The sequence below is a fragment of the Cucurbita moschata genome, unplaced genomic scaffold (genome assembly GCF_002738365.1).
Source record: "Cucurbita moschata cultivar Rifu unplaced genomic scaffold, Cmos_1.0 Cmo_Scf00069, whole genome shotgun sequence".
NCBI lineage: Eukaryota > Viridiplantae > Streptophyta > Magnoliopsida > Cucurbitales > Cucurbitaceae > Cucurbita > Cucurbita moschata.
This window is the reverse complement of record NW_019268585.1, coordinates 354,799-374,110: the sequence shown is the minus strand read 5'-3', so window position 1 is coordinate 374,110 and position 19,312 is coordinate 354,799. Positions and strand designations below refer to the sequence as shown.

Below are 19,312 nucleotides of genomic sequence, written 5' to 3'. Positions count from 1 at the left end.
ACCTAAAACGCAAGCCACTGGAATTCCAAGATGATAGACCAAGTTCTGATCAAGCTGAGACCACAACAGTTTCAATTCCATGGAAATAGGGACCAAAGACTAGTGCGAAAGTACGAATGCCTCATCGAAGTCATCGATAAAGTCAGGAAGATTTCATATCGCCTTCAACTACCGACATAGATGAATATTCACCTTGTCATCCATGTAAGTAGCTTAAAATCATACCATCGAGATGGTGACGACCATCAACGTAATGAAGTGACACGATCCCCAGTCGCAATGAAAGATACAAGCAAAAAAGAAGTAGAAGAGATCTTGGTTGAGTGAACACGTCAAATCGACAACCCTAGAAAAAACGTGCAAGAATTCCTAGTGAGGTAGAAATGGCTCTCATAGGCAGAAATCAGCTGGGAACGCACTGACGACTAAAGTCGACTGCAATTTAGATAGAAGAGTTCGAAAAGGTGAGACGGTTGATGGGAACGTCAACCAATTAAGTGGGAGAAGATGTCACTTTCATGCTTGTCCAAGGCGTATTTTTCATGGCCGCATACCCAACTCCTTGCGTTGTATCACTTTAGTACTTTTTTTTATCACTTTCAAGATGTCTAGTTCCTTTTTTATATTTCATAAGTGTATGACATTTTGGTAGAATTATCTCTATGCCTAGTAGACCTGAGATGCCTCAAAATGTACTATAAGGGGAATATAACTAGTCGTGAATTCTTCTTTCCTGAAGTTATAGGCTATATAAGCCCTTGGTTTCCTTTCTCACTTATAGCCTATAACATTGCTTTGGACTTTTCTTGATCGCTTATACCTATAACATTGCTATATAAGCCCTTGTGATGCCTCAAGGTTATCGCTTATAGCTCTTGTGTCACACAATTGTTTGTAAATATCCCAAGGAGATGCAATTGTCACACTACACAGTTTTTATAATATACCATGTATTTTCTCCCACACCCTCCGACCACCTTGTTTTAACTTCTTCCAAAATTTTCAATTTTATACTAAAGTAAACAAATAAATATAAAAAGTGAGAGAATAAAATAAAAGTGCGAATTCCAAAACAATTTAAGACTAAAATATTTGATTCTTTATTAATACGTTGAGTTAAGAAAAACAAAAATAGTCCCTTAAATCTCGATGTAAAATATCATGGTAATTATATATAATTCCTCACATTTTAAAATTTATTAAAAAGAAAATTATACTTACATTTTAAAATTATATATATATATATATATATATATATCAAAATAAAGATGAAAATTAAGTGAATATGAAAAAATTATATATAAGAAAGACTTCAACAAAGCAAAACTAAAGACTTCAACAAGAGCAAGACTCCTGTGCTCCACTCTAATTAAGCCAAAAAAATCGAGGTCAGACCGGAGAGGGAACCTCGCAAGGGCATCCAACAACATCAACATTAACTTCCCGTATTAGATCGTCTCCTTTAAAGTTACAGCCTAAATAAGAAAGACTTCAACAAAGCAAAACTAAATTCGAAAAGAACAACTAACGGATTAGGAGGAGAGGAGAAGGGTGCCTGGGCCCTGAACCCAACCCGAAAACGAACTCGGGATAACAGGAAGAGGCCTGGGGAGATCCAATCCAATCAAACTAAATAAATTTGAGATTTTCGGAGATATTGAACTTCTTTTAATACAATTAAAATAAATATGATAATTAAAAACTAATTGATACTAAAATATTAAAAAATGAAAATGTGAAAAGATGGTTATTATAAATTAATAAAATTATATTATGATCTCTGAAATCTTCAGATATGGACGATTGAATTTGAGACCTACCGATTAAACACAACGCAAATCCCCAAATTCCCATTTCCCATCTCTCAAATCGAGAATTTGATTCGTTTCTGAAGAACAAAAACCCAAAAAATTTGATCCCAACTTGGAAACCGATGCGACCGAAGATCGAAACCGAGCAGAATCACAGCCATCGGAAGCCAATCACCATCCTCCCAAAGCGCATTATCTTGATCCGCCACGGTGAATCTCAGGGCAATCTCAACTCCGCGACCTACACCACAACCCCCGATTACAAAGTCCCATTAACAGAAGAGGGTTTGATTCAAGCTCGAAACGCCGGTATCAAGCTCCATAGATTGTTGTCTAATGACGGAACGAACCCTCATTGGCGAGTCTACTTCTACGTTTCGCCCTACGACCGCGCCCGATCCACACTCCGCGAGATCGGCCGCGCGTTTTCGAAAAAGAGGATTATTGGCGTCAGAGAGGAGTGTAGAATTAGAGAGCAGGATTTTGGGAATTTTCAAGTGGAGGAAAGGATGAAGGTTGTGAAGGAGACGAGAGAAAGATTTGGGAGATTCTTCTACCGCTTCCCTGAAGGAGAGTCCGCTGCTGATGTTTACGATCGCGTTTCCAGTGAGTTCTTTGTCATTTTTTCCCTTTATTGTTCTTTGCTTTTGATTCTTATGGATTGCCACTTGAAGATTGAGCTCTGATTCTTGGTCTCTGAAATCTCTGGTTTCACGAATTAGTCATATACGATATCATCTACTATTATCTCTTTGAATTTACATTCTCATTTAGTTATATGCTCTGTTTTTCTCTGCATGATTATTAAGGATTTGGGTTTAATTCTTATGTAGAAGTTGATCTTGAACTACAGTTTGTTAATCCCATTACCCATTGCGCATCGGCTGTGATTGAATCGGTATGGCTAAATCCCGTGAAACCATTTCATAGAAATTCATTGATATCTTCGTAAAGAGATACCCAGATTTTATAAATGGGGCTATGCTACATGCTAATCTTTAACCATCACAAAAACCACAATTAAACATAGAGTTATTAAAATTGTGAGCCAAACATTTCCCAAAATCTCATATATGGGAGCATCATCTCTTTAGGTTTTACTGATATTTTGCTGATATGGATGACACTTTCTAGTTTCAGGAGTATGATAACTTAACTTTTTTCAAACGGATAAGTTTCAATAGAGTTAATGCCTTTTCCAAAGAACAAGAAAGAAAGAATAGACTCTACTCGAAGATGGCACTAGGAGTTGTCTAATCGCCCAGTCCCGAACTGTTTTTCCTGGCCTGGAATTCTGTTCGGAAAAAAACAGTGACAACTGTTCACCCCGCTAGGGAGAATTGGCCCACCATTCTCCCCCCTTTTTTTCTTCTTTTTGGTTCGTAACTTAGCGCGAGTAAATCTTCTAGAGAGCGTGCTCAAAATAATATTCCAAAGCTTTTTTACACTTGCTTCATAGAAGGATAATTTCATGACTTGGCTTGATATTATGTTAGTAAAGATAGATTCTGGAATCGTTGAAAATGAATAGTGAAGAGAGAAGATTACAGGTAGCCAATGGGCATTATAGGTTTTGTTTCCCTATTGCAATATTTTACATGATTCATCTCTTTAGATTATGAGAGTCAGTAATAAAGAAATGAATGGAGACAAGAAGATGGAGGCTGAGAACATTTTCATATGGCTTTAGAGAATATAATATGTAAAAGGTTTCTAAGATATTGGAGTATTGGGATTCAATACTATTTAAGTTGAAAGCTTTTCTTTCAAATGGACCATCAAAAGTTCATTTTAATTTTATATTATTCTAGAAAAGTAGATACAAAAAACAAACGAAAGTTGCTTTCTGTTCGAAAGAGAAGCATTATTTAAAGTGGCCAATCATAGTGCGACCGACACTTTAGAATCGTTACCTGCCATGTTTGATAATCTCTCTAATTGAAATGGTATCATGTAACTAAATAATGTTCGTCGTGAACGTCCAAACCTTCACTTGTTTTTGTGGCTTGTTTTGGTTCAACAAGTGTTCTATGCACATGAGATGAATAATAACTACTTTGAGGGATATGTTGGTTTTTTCAGGCTTTCTTGAGTCCTTATGGAGGGACATAGACATGAACAGGCTCCGCCACTGCCCCTCCCAAGATCTCAACCTTATAATCATATCTCATGGGCTAACGTCTCGCGTCTTTCTCACAAAATGGTTCAAATGGACAGTCGAGCAATTTGAGTACCTGAACAATCCCGACAACTGCGAATGTCGAGTGATGCAGTTGGGAGAAGGCGGTGAATACAGCTTAGCCATTCATCACACAGAGGAAGAAATGGTGGAATGGGGACTCTCTCCTGAGATGATATCTGACCAGAAATGGAGAGCAAGTGCCAACAAAGGGCAATGGAACGAAAGATGTCCTTGGTATCTTGATGCTTTCTTCGATAGCCTAGCCGACTCGGACGATAATGATAGCTGTGATGAACCGTGTCAAGACCAAGATGAACTAGTTGAATCTTGTTCAAGGATAGTGATCACAGAGGAATGACAAGTACACTTTGACATTACAAGTACACTTTGACATTCTTTGAATTCGATACGTTGATTGTTTTCTCTGCTTATAGTGTTCTTGGTTTTGCACAGCAGTATGTTCTAGTTAGGACTCTGATGGGTCAAAAGTGCATCACAGTAAATTGGTGAAGGCGATCAGCGTAGTATAGCTCATGGTTTGTTTATTTGAAATGTGCATTATGAAGAGCCATATGCATTTTTATATTACATACACTACACCGTAACGGGGTTTAAATTTAGGTTCGTCTGAGACTCATGATTTAGTTATAGTATGTTTTTCTAGGAAGTGACTCATTTTGGATATTCCTGTGGATATGAATGAACATGGCCAATGCTGGGGCTGTCGTCGACGGGTTTGTGTTGAAATTCACGTAGAAAAACCTCTACGTCGTGGTGTTATGATCAAAGTAGTGGCGAGGGCGGCTGAGAAGTGAATTATCTGTTACATATAACAGTAACAAAAATCAGGACACATACTGAAGGATTATGAATCTCGAATCAGTCATTATGTTGAGAGACAAGAAACCAAATGGCAACACATTGAGTCAAGATTCGTTGTTCAGCAGGGAAAGCGGAAAGGGTAACTAGTTTCAATCTTCTTTCTCTCTTGTTGAAAGATAGGAAATGCATACTGCTCTAGCATCTTTAACACATCGATTTCTTTTGTCGTATCACGAATGATTATAAAGTGTTTTATTACATTGCATCGATACCTAATGGTTTCGGGATTCTCCTGCATCCCATGTGACATGATCACGTTACGTACTCCTCGCTTCTAAGAGAAAACTATCTCGACATACCAACACGAGTCCTTTTAAATACTTTATCAACTCCTCCTTGTGAGAAACATAAAAATAAAAAAAATGTTTTCCTCTCGTTTCAAATTCTTCTCGAATTTTTTCTATCATCTTTTTCAAATACTCCTTTTTCAAATTGAGAAAAGGATAGAGAAACACAAGAAAAGGTTTCAAAGAAAAGGTTTTCAAATTGAAACCTAAGGAAAGGTTTGTAAAGAAAAAAAGAGAAACAGAAAAGGTTGAAAATGAAAAAAAGAAAATGTCAAGTCGGATAGAAAAAGAAAGAAAAGGTTGAAATGAAAAAGGAAAATGTCACTCTTCCGGCAAATAAAAGAAAAAAGAAAAAGAAAAGGTTTTCCAAAACATAAACATAAAGGAAATGTTTTCAAATTTCTTTTACCATCGGTAGAAACAAAAAGAAAATGTTTTCAAACTCTTTTTCCCCTCGGTAGAAACAAATAGAAAAAGTTTTCAAACTCCTCTCGTAGAAAAAGAAAGAAAAGATTTTCAAGCTCCATCTCTCATCATAGATATAAAAGATTTTCAAACTCCTTCCGTACATAGAAACAGAAAGAAAATGTTTTCAAACTCCTTCTCCCATCGCTCCCATATGTAGAAATAGGAAGAAAAAGTTTTCAAACTCCTCTCTCATATGTAGAAATAGAAAGAACAGGTTTTCAAACTCCTCTATCATTCATGTGTAGAAATAGGAAGAAAAGGTTTTTAAACTCATTCTTGTTGACTTCTGACAATTGAGAGAAAAACGTCGATGGGTAAAAACCGGCCGAAGGAAATCTTCTTCGAAGAAAAAAAATAACAGAAAACAAAGGAGAGAGAATATTTGCTTAAGACCAGATGATTATTTCTTATTCAGTTGGATACTTTCAATAACAAATTTAATCATAAATGGAAAGGAGTGGGCACAAACTTGCACCCAAAGTTGGCCAAACTGGCTAACAAAGATTACGCTCTTCCCTTAAACGGGAGCGTTAATTCAGATTTTTCAAAAGTAAAAAACAACTCACGAAATTTAAGGAAACCATAGCTTTTATCTAACAATCTCCTCCTAAAAGTTGTGGTATATCTACTTTATTATTTGAACTCCGAATTTTACCCGGAGCGTAGTTCTTCAAATTTTACCCGCGCCAGGGACTTGGTGAAAATGTCTCCAAGCTGTTCATCTATTCAGATGAAATCAATCTTGATGAGCCCTTGATCTGTACATTCTCAGATGTAGTGGAATCTGATTTTTATGTGCTTGCTCCGGTCGTGCAAAACTGAATATTTGATCAGGGAGATCGTAGCTTTGTTGTCCACGTATAGCATTGGTGGATCGCTTTCTCTTCCGATGAGTTCTTCCATCATCGTGCAAGCCAGACCCCCTGTGTTGCCGCCGTTGAAGCGGCGATGTATTCTGCTTCGCAGGAAAACAAAGCAACCACCTTTTGTTTTGTTGATTGCCAGCAGATCGCGCCGCCTGAGAGAAAGTAGATCATCCTGCTGGTGCTCTTACGATCATCAACGTCACCGATGAGGTCCCTCTAAATCCATCGTAATGTCTCTTCTGACACAACCCTCTAGTCTCATCTCTTTGTTACTCTAGGTAACGCATACTCGTGGATATTTATATTAATATCATTTTCATGCTCTTAGGGTTGTGTCCTACGTCGATCTAACGACATGATGCAATATGGCACTCATCATCATCTAGCATGCTCAATATGGAACACATCATCATATTAAGGTAAAAATCATGCAATCATCATGCTCATCATAATGCCACAACGTGCGTCAAACATATCAAGCGTCACTCAACAAAATATGTATATACTAGCACATATCATCAAGCATCATATAATTTATTTAGCCTATCCTATAGTAAGGCCACTTACTTGGTTGGCCTTGGCCGAAGTACTCCCTAAATAGCTAAACGTAAGCTCCCGTTCCGTGAGAGCTGTTTCCTACGTCGCCGGGGTTTGTTTCCTATCACACCGTTCACCACTTTCCGTTAGTATTTCACAATTAATTTACCTATAATTTAATAAATGTGAAATACGACTCTAAAACGGCCTCGGATACCTTAATTGGGGCCGAAAACAGATCCGGGAGGGTCGAAACAGTGGAAACCGGGCTGAAAATATGTGAGCCGAGCCGAACAGCCGCTGGAGCCGCCGGAGCGTCACCGGAGGGAGCCCGATGCCGTTTGCGCCGAGCCGAGCCGAGGGACTGCCGCGCCGCTGTGTGACACGTGGCAGTAGCAGAGAAAGCCACGTCGGGTGGTAGTGTCGGGTCGAAGCGCGGGTCGCAGTCTAGTTCGGGTCGTGGTTCGGGTCGCGGGCTGTGGAAGGCTACTGGGCCAAGGCTAAACGTTGGGCCTCGGCTTACTGGGCTGGGCCGCAAGTGTTTGGTTTGCAGGCTGGCTCAATTGGACCGTGGGTCTAGTCTGGGTTGGTTCAACTGAACCGTAGCTTCTGGGCCGGTTTGAGGTTTGGGCCGCTGTAGTTGGGCTGGGCCGAAGGCAGAGGCCTAGGGAGGAACGGGCTAGCTCTCCCGAGTTCTGGGTTCGGGTTGACTCGGATCCGTGGATCTCGTCTTCCTTACCCGACTTTGGCTGATTTTCCGGTGAACTTTCTCTCTCATTCCCGCGGCGTTTTCGTTGCCGATTTAAGAATTAGAATTAGAATCAAATATAAAGAACCACTCATCTTTGGAGTGACATCATAGAAAATCTTCAAAAACTTTACAAACACTACAACGTTTTTCCAATCATCAATGGTTGATGGCCCTATTCTTTTGTTTCCATGATCCCCTCTTTGAAGTAATCAACATAATCTAATTCTTCTTCCTCTAATACTTTGAAAGCTTTTTCAAATTTCAAGGCGATTAAGCATCAAATAAGTGGAATTCCATTGAGTCGCCACATCCATACAAACAAGTGTACATTTAATTTTTCTTGTTCAACACGATCGTTAAATTTTGTCAATCTCTTGGGGGATGATCTAACATACCCCACGGCATTGCGAACACTAGAAATGGAGCCATGCATTTCTTTGAGCCCTTCATTCACAATCATGTTAATTATGTGAGCACAAACATCTCATGTGTAATATTTCTCCATCTAAGACAAGTGAATTCAACTTCTAAGCCTTCTCATAATATATGAAATAGCTATATCATTGAAACTTGCATTATCAACTATGACAATGACAGAGAAAACTTTAGGACATGCAACTTCTTTTTTTCTTCTAGATAGAGCTAAAATATATCTCTAGCAATGGTTACTCTTGACAAAGGGTCAAACTTAGGACATGCAATACTACAAAATAATTTGAAACCCTCATTCTCTACGAATTTAAATGACAACTCATTCATAATTATCATCTTGGCACATGCTGCTCCATATCTTATTTGATTAAATAATGAAGTAACAATATTACTATTACCTTTTCCATCTATTGAACTTTGAAATGGTTTGTCATTTGTCCTCCACCTTATATGTGTACTTTCTACACTGATTTTTTAAGTGCTTCCATAACGTGCTAGTTCCACTAGAATTAGTATCACAAGAATACTCATTAGAACAATAGTTGCACTTGCACCTCTTATTATTGTTCTCTAATCTTGTAAAGTGATCCCACACGGTGGATTTACTAGGTTTCTTCTTCTTAAATTTAGATTGTGCAGTCAATGGTGGCTTCGATGTATTATAATTACTAGAGCTACTTGCACATACAGTTGCATTATTGTTTTCCATCTATAGTAAGTAAAATAGAACTTTTATGATTCAAACATTCAACCCAATATGAACGATTACCATAGAATGCATCAAAGTTAAAATATACAATCGGTCTTTGCAAGGGGATATAACAAAAAGAGAAAAAGCTTACCCGTTATGACGTTTCAGGAGACTAAAGAGAGAAAGACATCGCGTGAGAGAGAAACAAGACAAAGAACGCGAGAGAATGCTAATGAGATCAAATTTCTTGTGCGAGAATAAGTGTCGAGAGAGATTTGTATTTTGGCTGAAAGTTTGTATTTTGGCGCGAGGCTATGTAAGGGAGAAAAAGGCAGTGAGGCTGTGAGAGAAGAGGCTGAGACAGTAAGATAAAAGTTTGTATGGTTGAGAGAGAAGAGGCGGAGAGAGAATCAGAGAAGAGAATAACCAAACAGAGAGAGGGAGAGAGTAGAAGCCAGAGAGAGATACAGGACCCACAGGAGGGTGGGTAGGACGCACAGAGGGAGACAGAGAGATCGGTTATTTAAAATTTCTTTACACCAATTAAGTAATGATTGGGTTTTGCTAAAAAAAAAATGTTAGGCCTAGGCTTTGGCAAGAGACAAGACAAGACTATAGCAATGAGTTATTGGGCTTGACTTTGGGCCTTTGGGCTTCAATTTTTTTTTTTTAAATATTTTCGAGTTGGGCCGGGTTGACCCAATAATTTTCTTTTGGAACTCGAACCCAACCTAAATCAGATCGAGTTCAAAAAAATGGACCCAACCCAAACTCGAAATCCAATACAAACCAACCCAAACCTTATATTTCGGGTTGGGTGTACACCCCTAACGAAAAGGCACAAAATGTACCTTGAGTTATTGTGCTATCGTTATGAATCCTTCTCGTGACGATAACTGAGCGGTTGGCGTAGATTTTCGGGTGGTTTGGGACTTGTCGGGAAAATTAGAAATTCACTGTAACGACCCGGGAAAGAAAAATATATATATATATATATATATATAATAAATAAATAAATGAAAACGAGAAAAAAAAAAAAACCCAGTCGCCGAAAAACCCGCGAGTTTTTCGGCGCCGCCGAGTTTCGCGAAACCCACGCGAAACGACGGCCACAGCACGCCCACCCTCAGCCCAGCATCTTCAGAACACTTGCAAAGGGAGAAAAGAGAGAAAATTTCGAGAGAGAGAGAGAGATTTTGGACAAACGTCGGCGAGTGTCCAGTTTCTCCGAAGAGCCCTCAAACCACCCTTAAACCGACACCAAACGACCTATTACTACCATAAGAGAGATCCCTAACGAAAGCACAATAACTCAGGGTGCGTTTTGTGTTATTTCGTAAGCGTCGTCGTCGATAACCGAGGTCGGAAAATTAGGTTTCTTAATCGATTCTTAGATCTATGGCTTTTAGGAGCTTTTAGGTCGCAAAACTCCCAAAAAGGAAAGAAGGACGACGAACAAAGAGGAAAAGGGAAGGAAGAGGACCGAAATCGGCAACGGAAACGTCGCGGGAAGGAGAGAGAAAGCTCGCCGGAAAATCGGCCAAAGTTAGGCAAGGAAGACGAGATCCACGGATCCGGGTCAACCCGAACCCAGAACCCGGGAGAGCCAGCCCGTTCCTCCCTTGGCCTCTGCCTTCGGCCCAGCCCAACTACAGCGGCCCAAACCTCAAACCGGCCCAGAAGCTACGGTTCAGTTGAACCAACCCAGACTAGACCCACGGTCCAATTGAGCCTGCCTGCAAACCAAACACTTGCGGCCCAGTCCAGTAAACCGAGGTCCAACGTTTAGCCTTGGCCCAGTAGCCTTCCACAGCCCGCGACCCGAACCACGACCCAAACCGAACTACGACCCGCGCTTCGACCCGACACTACTGCCCGACGTGGCTTTCTCTGCTGCTGCCACGTGTCACACAGCGGCGCGGCAGTCCCTCGGCTCGGCTCGGCGCAAACGGCTCGAGCTCCCTCCGGTGACGCTCCGGTGGCTCCAGCGGCTGTTCGGCTTGGCTCACCTATTTTCAGCCCGGTTTCCACTGTTTCGACCCTCCCGGATCTATTTTCGGCCCCAATTAAGGAAACAAACCCCGGCGATGTAGGAAGCAGCTCTCACGGAACGGGAGCTTACGTTTAGCTATTTAGGGAGTACTTCGGCCAAGGCCAACCAAGTAAGTGGCCTTACTATAGGATAGGCTAAATAAATTATATGATGCTTGATGATATGTGCTAGTATATACATATTTTGTTGAGTGACGCTTGATATGTTTGACGCACGTTGTGGCATTATGATGAGCATGATGATTGCATGATTTTTACCTTAATATGATGATGTGTTCCATATTGAGCATGCTAGATGATGATGAGTGCCATATTGCATCATGTCGTTAGATCGACGTAGGACACAACCCTAAGAGCATGAAAATGATATTAATATAAATATCCACGAGTATGCGTTACCTAGAGTAACAAAGAGATGAGACTAGAGGGTTGTGTCAGAAGAGACATTACGATGGATTTAGAGGGACCTCATGCATTTTGTATGTTCATAAGCATAGGGCTACTTCCCCTAGAGATGATGAGTGCGGACGCGCACCTTATGATGAGTGCGAATGCGCACAGGTGCGAAAGCACACAGATGAGGGTGTTCATGAGGCGCATGACACTATGGGGTTTCGCTGACCTCCGGACGTCGCTACAGATTAGCTTGACCAGAGGGTCTAGGGGGTGTGCGAGCGCCCTGGGACTCACACTCGCACGTGTGAGCCTTGTGTAGGGAAGTACTACACATCCAATTTGTCCGAGACTAGAGGCCACCCCTAAGATGATTAGAGATAGGTCCCTATTCATGATTGCATGTGTTTGCATTAGCATGACCCCTATAGTGGGGTCACTTACTGAGTATTTCTTCGAAAGTGTGCCATATTGTTTTTTAGGTAAAGGCAAGGCTCCCATGTACAGTTGACGGTGGCATCGTGATCAGAGACTGTGGCGCGTGCATAGGATAGTTGCATATTTAATTCCTAGTCTTGGTTAGGATAGGGCGTTTGCATTTCATTCATTTATATTAATTAATTTGTAATCGTTTTATTTTATCTTTTTGAACTCCAGCACGATGTTTGAAACACGTAAGTCCGGCAGTGTTTTCCAATGTTTTAATGTATTTTGAAGTTTTAAATTTTTCCGCTAATAAAGATGAGCATGCTTAGGTCTTTATTCTGCATTAGAGATGAGCATGAGACATTAGTGGCGACTCTAGATATGTGGAAATTTAGGGTCGTTACATTCACAGACGTTATTCGAAATCTCTCTCTCTCTCTCTCTCTCACACACACACTCGTATTTTTGTATTTTCTTTCTTTTCTCTGTTTGCAGGTATTTTGAGGTGTTCTGGGAGTCTTGGGCTGAAGGCTGAGCGGGGTGTGTTGTCGTTTCGCGTGGGATCTACGAAACTCGATGGTCGCCGAAAAACTCGCGGATTTTCCGGCAATTGAGTTTTTTTTTTCTTAGGTGCTCTTGTTGCTAGCACAAAAGATACTCGACATTATGGTATCTTCATATCAAGGGCCTGAAAATACTCAAAGGATAAAGGTATGGTTTTCGAATTACCAAAAATTGATTCGTTTATGTGAAGGATACATTATGTTGGGGAGAGGGATATTGAAAAAGATAAGAAAAAGATAAAATAGATCAAATCTGTACTGCTTTATTATTGTTTCTCATCCTATTGCTTAGAGAGTTAAACAATTTCAATATTTATAAGCTTATACACCAACCACAAATAATAAATTATGGAAATCCTACATAAATTCAAATCTACTAACAATCTCCTAAAATCTTCGTATTTTGAATACTTTCAATCATAACTTTAAATTATATCTCAATTTTGAATACTTTGAATCATATTTCAACTCTCTCCCTTGATTCAAAGTTGCACATGTCAAGTAATTGTCTGAAGTAGCAGAACTTTTCTTTTGACAAAACCTTGGTAAGTATGTCTGCTTTAATCCGTATAATGTCTCTCTTAGCTTGTATATCTTTGTATCTTTGTCTTTCTTTATGAATCCCTCTAGTTGTGTTATATAGACCTTTTCTTGTAAATTTTCATCAAACTAATAAACAGGCCACCGCAATGGGCTGGCTGCATGTCCCATGTAAATCTCCATAGAACTTTTTGTTTGGCAAGTCAACCATATCCCATGTTTCATTTTTCTTGGACTGCATCTCTTCTACCATGACTTTCTCAATGGACTACATCTCTTTTACCATGGTTTTCTTCCACTCTTCTTTTTCAGCTGCTTCTTCATAACTTATAGGGTCTGAAATAGTAAGAGCAAATTGACATGAGGCATATATGTAAGCTAAAGATTTATACTTCTTTGGAGGTGTCTCATCCGAGAATTATTCAATAGAAGATTTGCTATTTAGTGATACTGAAGATGATGAATTTGACAAATTTTGTGTTGTAGTGGAGGCATTAGGAGATGCACTGGAGTTGACCCTCGTCTCTTCATTTGGAGAAGCTTTAACTATAATCTCTTTTGTATCATTATCTAGTTTTATCTTACCATGACTAGTTTCGACTTTCACTGTGCCTTTTTCCTCAATTTGCATTTCTTTTGTTTTTCCAAGTTGCACCTTAATTCTTTACGTCTTATCAAGCTCTTGGAATAAGGACTTGGTACCTGTCATATGGTTAGAGCATCTGCTGTCAACAAACCATAAGTCACCTTTCTTTGGATTAAAACGAGTACACGCCATAAAAAGCTTTTCTTCTTCTTCATTTTCTGCTGCAAAATTCATTTGTTGATCTTTATACCAACAATCAGCTTTTATGTACCCGTACTTTCTGCAATGGATAACATTGTATGACATTTCTTATATTACTTTGTTCATTTCTACCTGCTAAATGAATATTTTCTCTTTCGTTGCCTTTGTTGTTGGTTGTCTCCTTCACTTGTAAAGCCTTTTCTTCATTCCTTTTTTATGATCTATTGATTCTTGACTCATGAGCTTGAAGCGAGCCCATTAGTTCATCAATGAAGAGTATTGATAGGTCCTTAGTTTCTTCTATGGCCGCCACCACATGGTCAAACTTTGAAGTTAAGCTTCTCAACACCTTTGCAACAATTGTTTCGTCTCAAATTTTCTCTCCATAGGTACGCATCTAACTGACTATTGCCATTGCTCTTGACAAAAAATTTGTAATTGATTCATCATTCGTCATGAGCAGAGTTTCAAAATCACGTCTTAAAGATTATAATTTCACTATTGTGACCTTTGAATCTCCCTGAAACTCCTTTTGTAAAATTGACCATACTTGCTTTGATGTGGTTGCTGCTGCAATTCGAGAAAAAATAGTCTCATGAATTGCTTGCTGAATAATGAACAGAGCGTTGACATCATTTTTCTTGGTTTCTCTTAGTCTCTCCTTTTCTTCTATTGTGGGTTCTAATACATCAACGAACCCGTGCTCCACCAAGTCCCATAGCTCCTGCGATCTGAGCAAGATCTTCATCTTGATGCTCCACCACTCATATTTCTCACCATTAAAAATTGGTAATAGCGGTGCAAAGGAAGAAAAGCCAACTACTGTCATTTTCGTTTTGTAAAAAAATATAATCACTAACTCTCGTGTCAAGAACTTGGCTCTAATACAAAATTTGTTGGGGAAAGGGATATTGGAAGAGAGAGGAAAAGATAAAATAGATCAAATCTGCAATGCTTTATTATTGTTTCTCACTCTATTGCTTAAAGAGTTAAACAATTCCAATATTTATAGGCTTATTGTAACGATATGGGTTTCAAAAAGGCAAAAAAAAAAAAAACCAACGCCTTAAATCTCACCAGAAATCGCGAGATTTTCGGTGAGGCATGCCTTGCCAACAAGGGCGTATTAATTCCTTGAGTCCCCATGTTAAACCCTAACCACCTTAGTAGCCGTCTTTTCTTTTTGAGCCACTGTCGTACCTATGAGGGAGGAGACGAAAGGTTTAGGTGAGGAATCGGAAACGTCTCGAGACTTCAGACTTCTGTGAGTCCTTAGATAGGAGCAAACCGGTGCTAGGGTACGTCGGACAAGGAGGGATAGACACGCCACCAGAGATAGACGGATGGACGACGACCATTCCACCGGCGATAGTAATCGAGTTCTTTGATTAGGGTTGTTGAGGCTTTCGGGCGAGGAAGACGAAGCGGCGGCCGCAGGTTGACCCTTCGACACTCCGCGAGTTCGTCTCGGTCAGCACACAGGCCGCACCTCACGGGCCGAGCTCGGACACTACCATTGGGCCTCGTTCCCTTTCGGCCCAACCCAGAGACGCATCCAGGAACCCTGCGCCGTTAGTGTCCTTTGTAGCCCATTAGTTTCGACGTTGTCGGCGGCTTCGTTGCACTTGCGGCTTGGTGGCGCGACATACGTATAATATACCAATTCCTAGGTTTTTGACCCTTCTGGAACCATTCCCACCCTTGTTTCAACCATCTGAGGTCATTATAACTCCATTTTGATAAAATAGTTTGCGATAGGGACGTACCTTAGTAGCTAAGCATAAGAACTAGTTGTGAAATGGCTCTAAGTGTATCATGTGATCTTATAGGAGATAGTTAGGTGTCGGAGTTAGCGTTGTGAGTGACTTCGGCCAAGGCCAAGGAGGTAAGTAACCTTACAGTTGGCGTTAGTTATGTATGTATGTTGGTGCGTGCCCTGTGGCCCCTTGCATGCACCATATGTGTTGTTGATGTATGCTAGGTTAGGTGTTTCTTGCAGTGAAATGCTATGTATGCCATGTTTATGTATGTGATCCTTGCAGTGAAATGCTATGTATGCCATGTTTATGCATGTGATCTGTAACGACCCGGGAAAGAAAGAAAGAAAAAAAGAAAAAAAAAAAATATATATATATATATATATGATAAATGAAAACGAGAAAACGAAAAAAAAAAAAAAAAAAAAAAAAAAAAAAAAAAAAAAAAAAAAAAAAAAAAAAAAAANTTTCGCGGAACCCACGCGAAACGATGGCCACAGCGCGCCCACCCTTAGCCCAGCATCTTCAGAACGCCTGCAAAGGGAGAAAAGAGAGAAAAATTTCGAGCGAGAGAAAGAGATTTCGGACAAACGTCGGCGAGTGTTCAGTTTCTCCGACGAGCCCTCAAATCACCCTTAAACCGACACCAAACAACCTGTTACTTCCGTAAGAGAGATCTCTAAGATAGCACAATAACTCAGGGGCATTTGGTGTTATTTCGTAAGCGTCGTCGTCGGTAACCGAGGTCGGAAAGTTAGGTTTTGTAACGACCCGGGAAAGAAAGGAAAAAATATATATACATATAATAAAAATAAATAAATAAATAAATCAAATAAAGTAAAAAAAAAAAAAAAAAAAAAAACTCAGTCGCCGGAAAACCCGCGAGTTTTCCGGCAACCGCCGAGTTTCGCGGAACCCACGCGAAACCACGGCCACAGCACGCCCACCCTCAACCCACGACACCCTGCAAAGTTTCAGAGACCTGCAAAGGGAGAAAAGAGAGAAAATTTGGAGAGAGAGAGAGAGATTTCGGACAAACGTCGGCGAGTGTCCAGTTTCTCCGACGAGGCCTCAAACCACCCTCAAAGTAACATCAAACGGCCTGTTACCACCATAAGAGGGATCCCTAACGAAAGCACAATAACTCGGGGTGCGTTTTGTGTTATTTCCTAAGCGTCGTCGTCGGTGACCGAGGTCGGAAAGATTAGGGTTCTTAATCGATTCTTAGATCCATGGCTTTTAGGAGCTTTTAGGCCGCAAAACTCCCAGAAAAGAGAGAAGGACGACAAACAAAGAGGAAAAGGGAAGGAAGAGGACCGAAATCGGCGAAGGAAACGCCACGGGAAAGAGAGAGAAAGCTCGCCGGAAAATCGGCCGAAGTCGGGTAAGGAAGACGAGATCCACGGATCCGGGTCAACCCGAACCCAGAACCCGGGAGAGCCAGCCCGTTCCTCCCTTGGCCTCTACCTTCGGCCCAGCCCAACTTCAGCGGCCCAAACCTCAAACCGGCTCAGAAGCTACGGTTCAGTTGAACCAACCCAGACCAGACCCACGGTCCAATTGAGCCGACCTGCAAACCAAACTCCTGCGGCCCAGCCCAGTAAGCCGAGGCCCAACGATTAGACTTGGCCCAGTAGCCCTCCACAGCCCACGACCCGAACCGGGCTGCGACCCGCGCTTCGACCCGACACTGCCGCCCGACGTGGCTTTCTCTGCTACTGCCACGTGTCACTCAACGGCGCAGGCAGTCCCTCGGCTCGGCTCGGCGCAAACGGCTCGGGCTCCCTCCGGCGACCCTCCGGCGGCTCCTCCGGCGGCTCCAGCGGCTGTTCGGCTCGGCTCACCTGTTTTCAGCCCGGTTTCCACTGTTCCGACCCTCCCGAATCTGTTTTCGGCCCCGATTAAGGTATCCGAGGCCGTTTCAGAGCCGTATTTCACATTTATTAAATTATAGGTAAATTAATTGTGAAATACTAACGGAAAGTGGTGGACGGTGTGATAGGAAACAAACCCCGAGGACGTAGGGAGCGGCTCTCACGGAACGGGAGCTTACGTTTAGCGATTTAGGGAGTACTTCAGCCAAGGCCAACCAAGTAAGTGGCCTTACTATAGGATAGGCTAAATAATTGTATGAGTTATGATGATGTGTGGATTATGATGCTTGATGATATGTGCGGTATATACATATTTTGTTGAGTGACGCTTGATATGTTTGACGCACGTTGTGGCATTATGATGAGCATGATGATTGCATGATTTTTACCTTAATATGATGATGTTTTCCATATTGAGCATGCTAGATGATGATGAGTGCCATATTGCATCATGTCGTTAGATCGACGTAGGACACAACCCTAAGAGCATGAGAATGATATTAATATAAATATCCACGAGTATGCGTTACCTAGAGTAACAAAGAGATGAGACTAGAGGGTTGTGTCAGAAGAGACATTACGATGGATTTAGAGGGACCTCATGCATTTTGTATGTTCATAAGCATAGGGCTACTTCCCCTAGAGATGATGAGTGCGGACGCGCACCTTATGATGAGCGCGAAAGCGCACAGGTGCGAAAGCACACAGATGAGGGTGTTCATGAGGCGCATGACACTATGGGGTTCCGCTGACCTCCGGACGTCGCTACATATTAGCTTGACCAGAGGGTCCAGGGGGTGTGCGAGCGCCCTGGGGATTCACACTCGCACGTGTGAGTCGTGTGTAGGGAAGTACTACACATCCAATTTATCCGAGACTGGAGGCCACCCCTAAGATGATTAGAGATAGGTCCCTAAATCATGATTGCATGTGTTTGCATTTGCATGGCCCCTATAGTGGGGCCACTTACTGAGTATTCTTTGAAATACTCAGGCCGTGTGCCACATCATTTTTCAGGTAAAGGCAAGGCGCACTTGTATGGAGGACGGCGGCATCGCGAGTAGAGACTGTGGCACGTGCATAGGGTAGATTCATATTTAAATTTCTAGTCTTAAGTTAGAATAGGTTGTTTTGCATTTCATTGTTTTAAATTATTTTGTATTTGTTTTTGTTTTCTCTAAATGTTCAGTATTTCATATTTAAACACGTAAGACCATGGCTGTGTTTTCTAGAGAAGAAGTTGTTTTAAACGTTTTTTTTTAAATTTACGTTATCAATTATGTTCATATAAGAGTTATTTCCGCATTATAGATGAGCATCAAATGTTAGTAGCGACTCTGAGTATGTGGAAATTTAGGGTCGTTACAGTTGGTATCAGAGCTCTAGGTTTTAGATTCTGTAGACTAGCCTACAATGTAGGCTTGGCACGTTCCATGGTCCCAACGTTCGATGCCCCGTCACCGTCAGGTACGCCTTGCACAAGATAAGAAAAAACGTTTTCAAACTTGCATGCATTTTTATGTTAATGTTACTGAAATTGTTGTGATATTTCACGTATTTATTTAAGAGCATGATGTGATGTGTTGCATGCTGAGTGATTTTGTTTGCAATATGATGTGAATTTAGTAGATGTGATGCATAGCATAATTTCATAGGTAATGAGCCTTAGACTTAAGAGATGCTATCTTGGTTTCTAGAACCATGCTGCCTAGACCATGCGAAAGAGTAAGACGAGGAAGGGGACGACCTCCTATTAGAGATAGAGGACAAGGTGAGGCTGAAGAGAGCCCACCTCGAGAGGGATCAGAGACAGGGTTTGAATTAGAACCCTTATTGTATGTATGGTCGGAAAGCAGCCCTTAAGAGGGTAGACGTAGTAACCAAGGATAGAGTAAAGAATGATTAAGCAATAGTAGCGACCAAACTCTAAGCGTAGTCCTAATAGTAGTAAAGATGACCGACTTCAACGTAGTACTAGGCATGGATTGACTAGTTGCAAACCATGCTATTATA

At 41.0% G+C, this 19,312-nt stretch overlaps 1 protein-coding gene and 1 long non-coding RNA gene across 2 annotated transcripts; both read left to right on the top strand.

The window, feature by feature from the left end:
- Positions 1–1,781: 1,781 nt before the first annotated feature.
- On the top strand, positions 1,782–5,104 carry LOC111438034 (phosphoglycerate mutase-like protein AT74). The gene is made up of 2 exons (XM_023075996.1): positions 1,782–2,417; positions 3,894–5,104. Exons 1-2 carry the CDS (start codon positions 1,934–1,936, stop codon positions 4,349–4,351), a joined length of 942 nt encoding a protein of 313 aa, XP_022931764.1. The 5' UTR covers positions 1,782–1,933; the 3' UTR covers positions 4,352–5,104.
- A 9,926-nt stretch (positions 5,105–15,030) lies between these two features.
- On the top strand, positions 15,031–17,954 carry LOC111438031. The gene is made up of 3 exons (XR_002709599.1): positions 15,031–15,387; positions 15,498–15,522; positions 17,945–17,954. It is a non-coding gene; the product is annotated as an uncharacterized LOC111438031 (long non-coding RNA).
- The last annotated feature ends 1,358 nt before the right edge of the window (positions 17,955–19,312 follow it).

Excerpts from the sequence above, each read along its gene's own strand:
- LOC111438034 (XM_023075996.1), top strand. The coding sequence starts at position 1,934 with ATGCGACCGAAGATCGAAACCGAGCAGAATCACAGCCATCGGAAGCCA. Across the intron at positions 2,418-3,893 it reads TGTTTACGATCGCGTTTCCA|GCTTTCTTGAGTCCTTATGG; the intron begins GTGAGTTCTTTG and ends TGGTTTTTTCAG.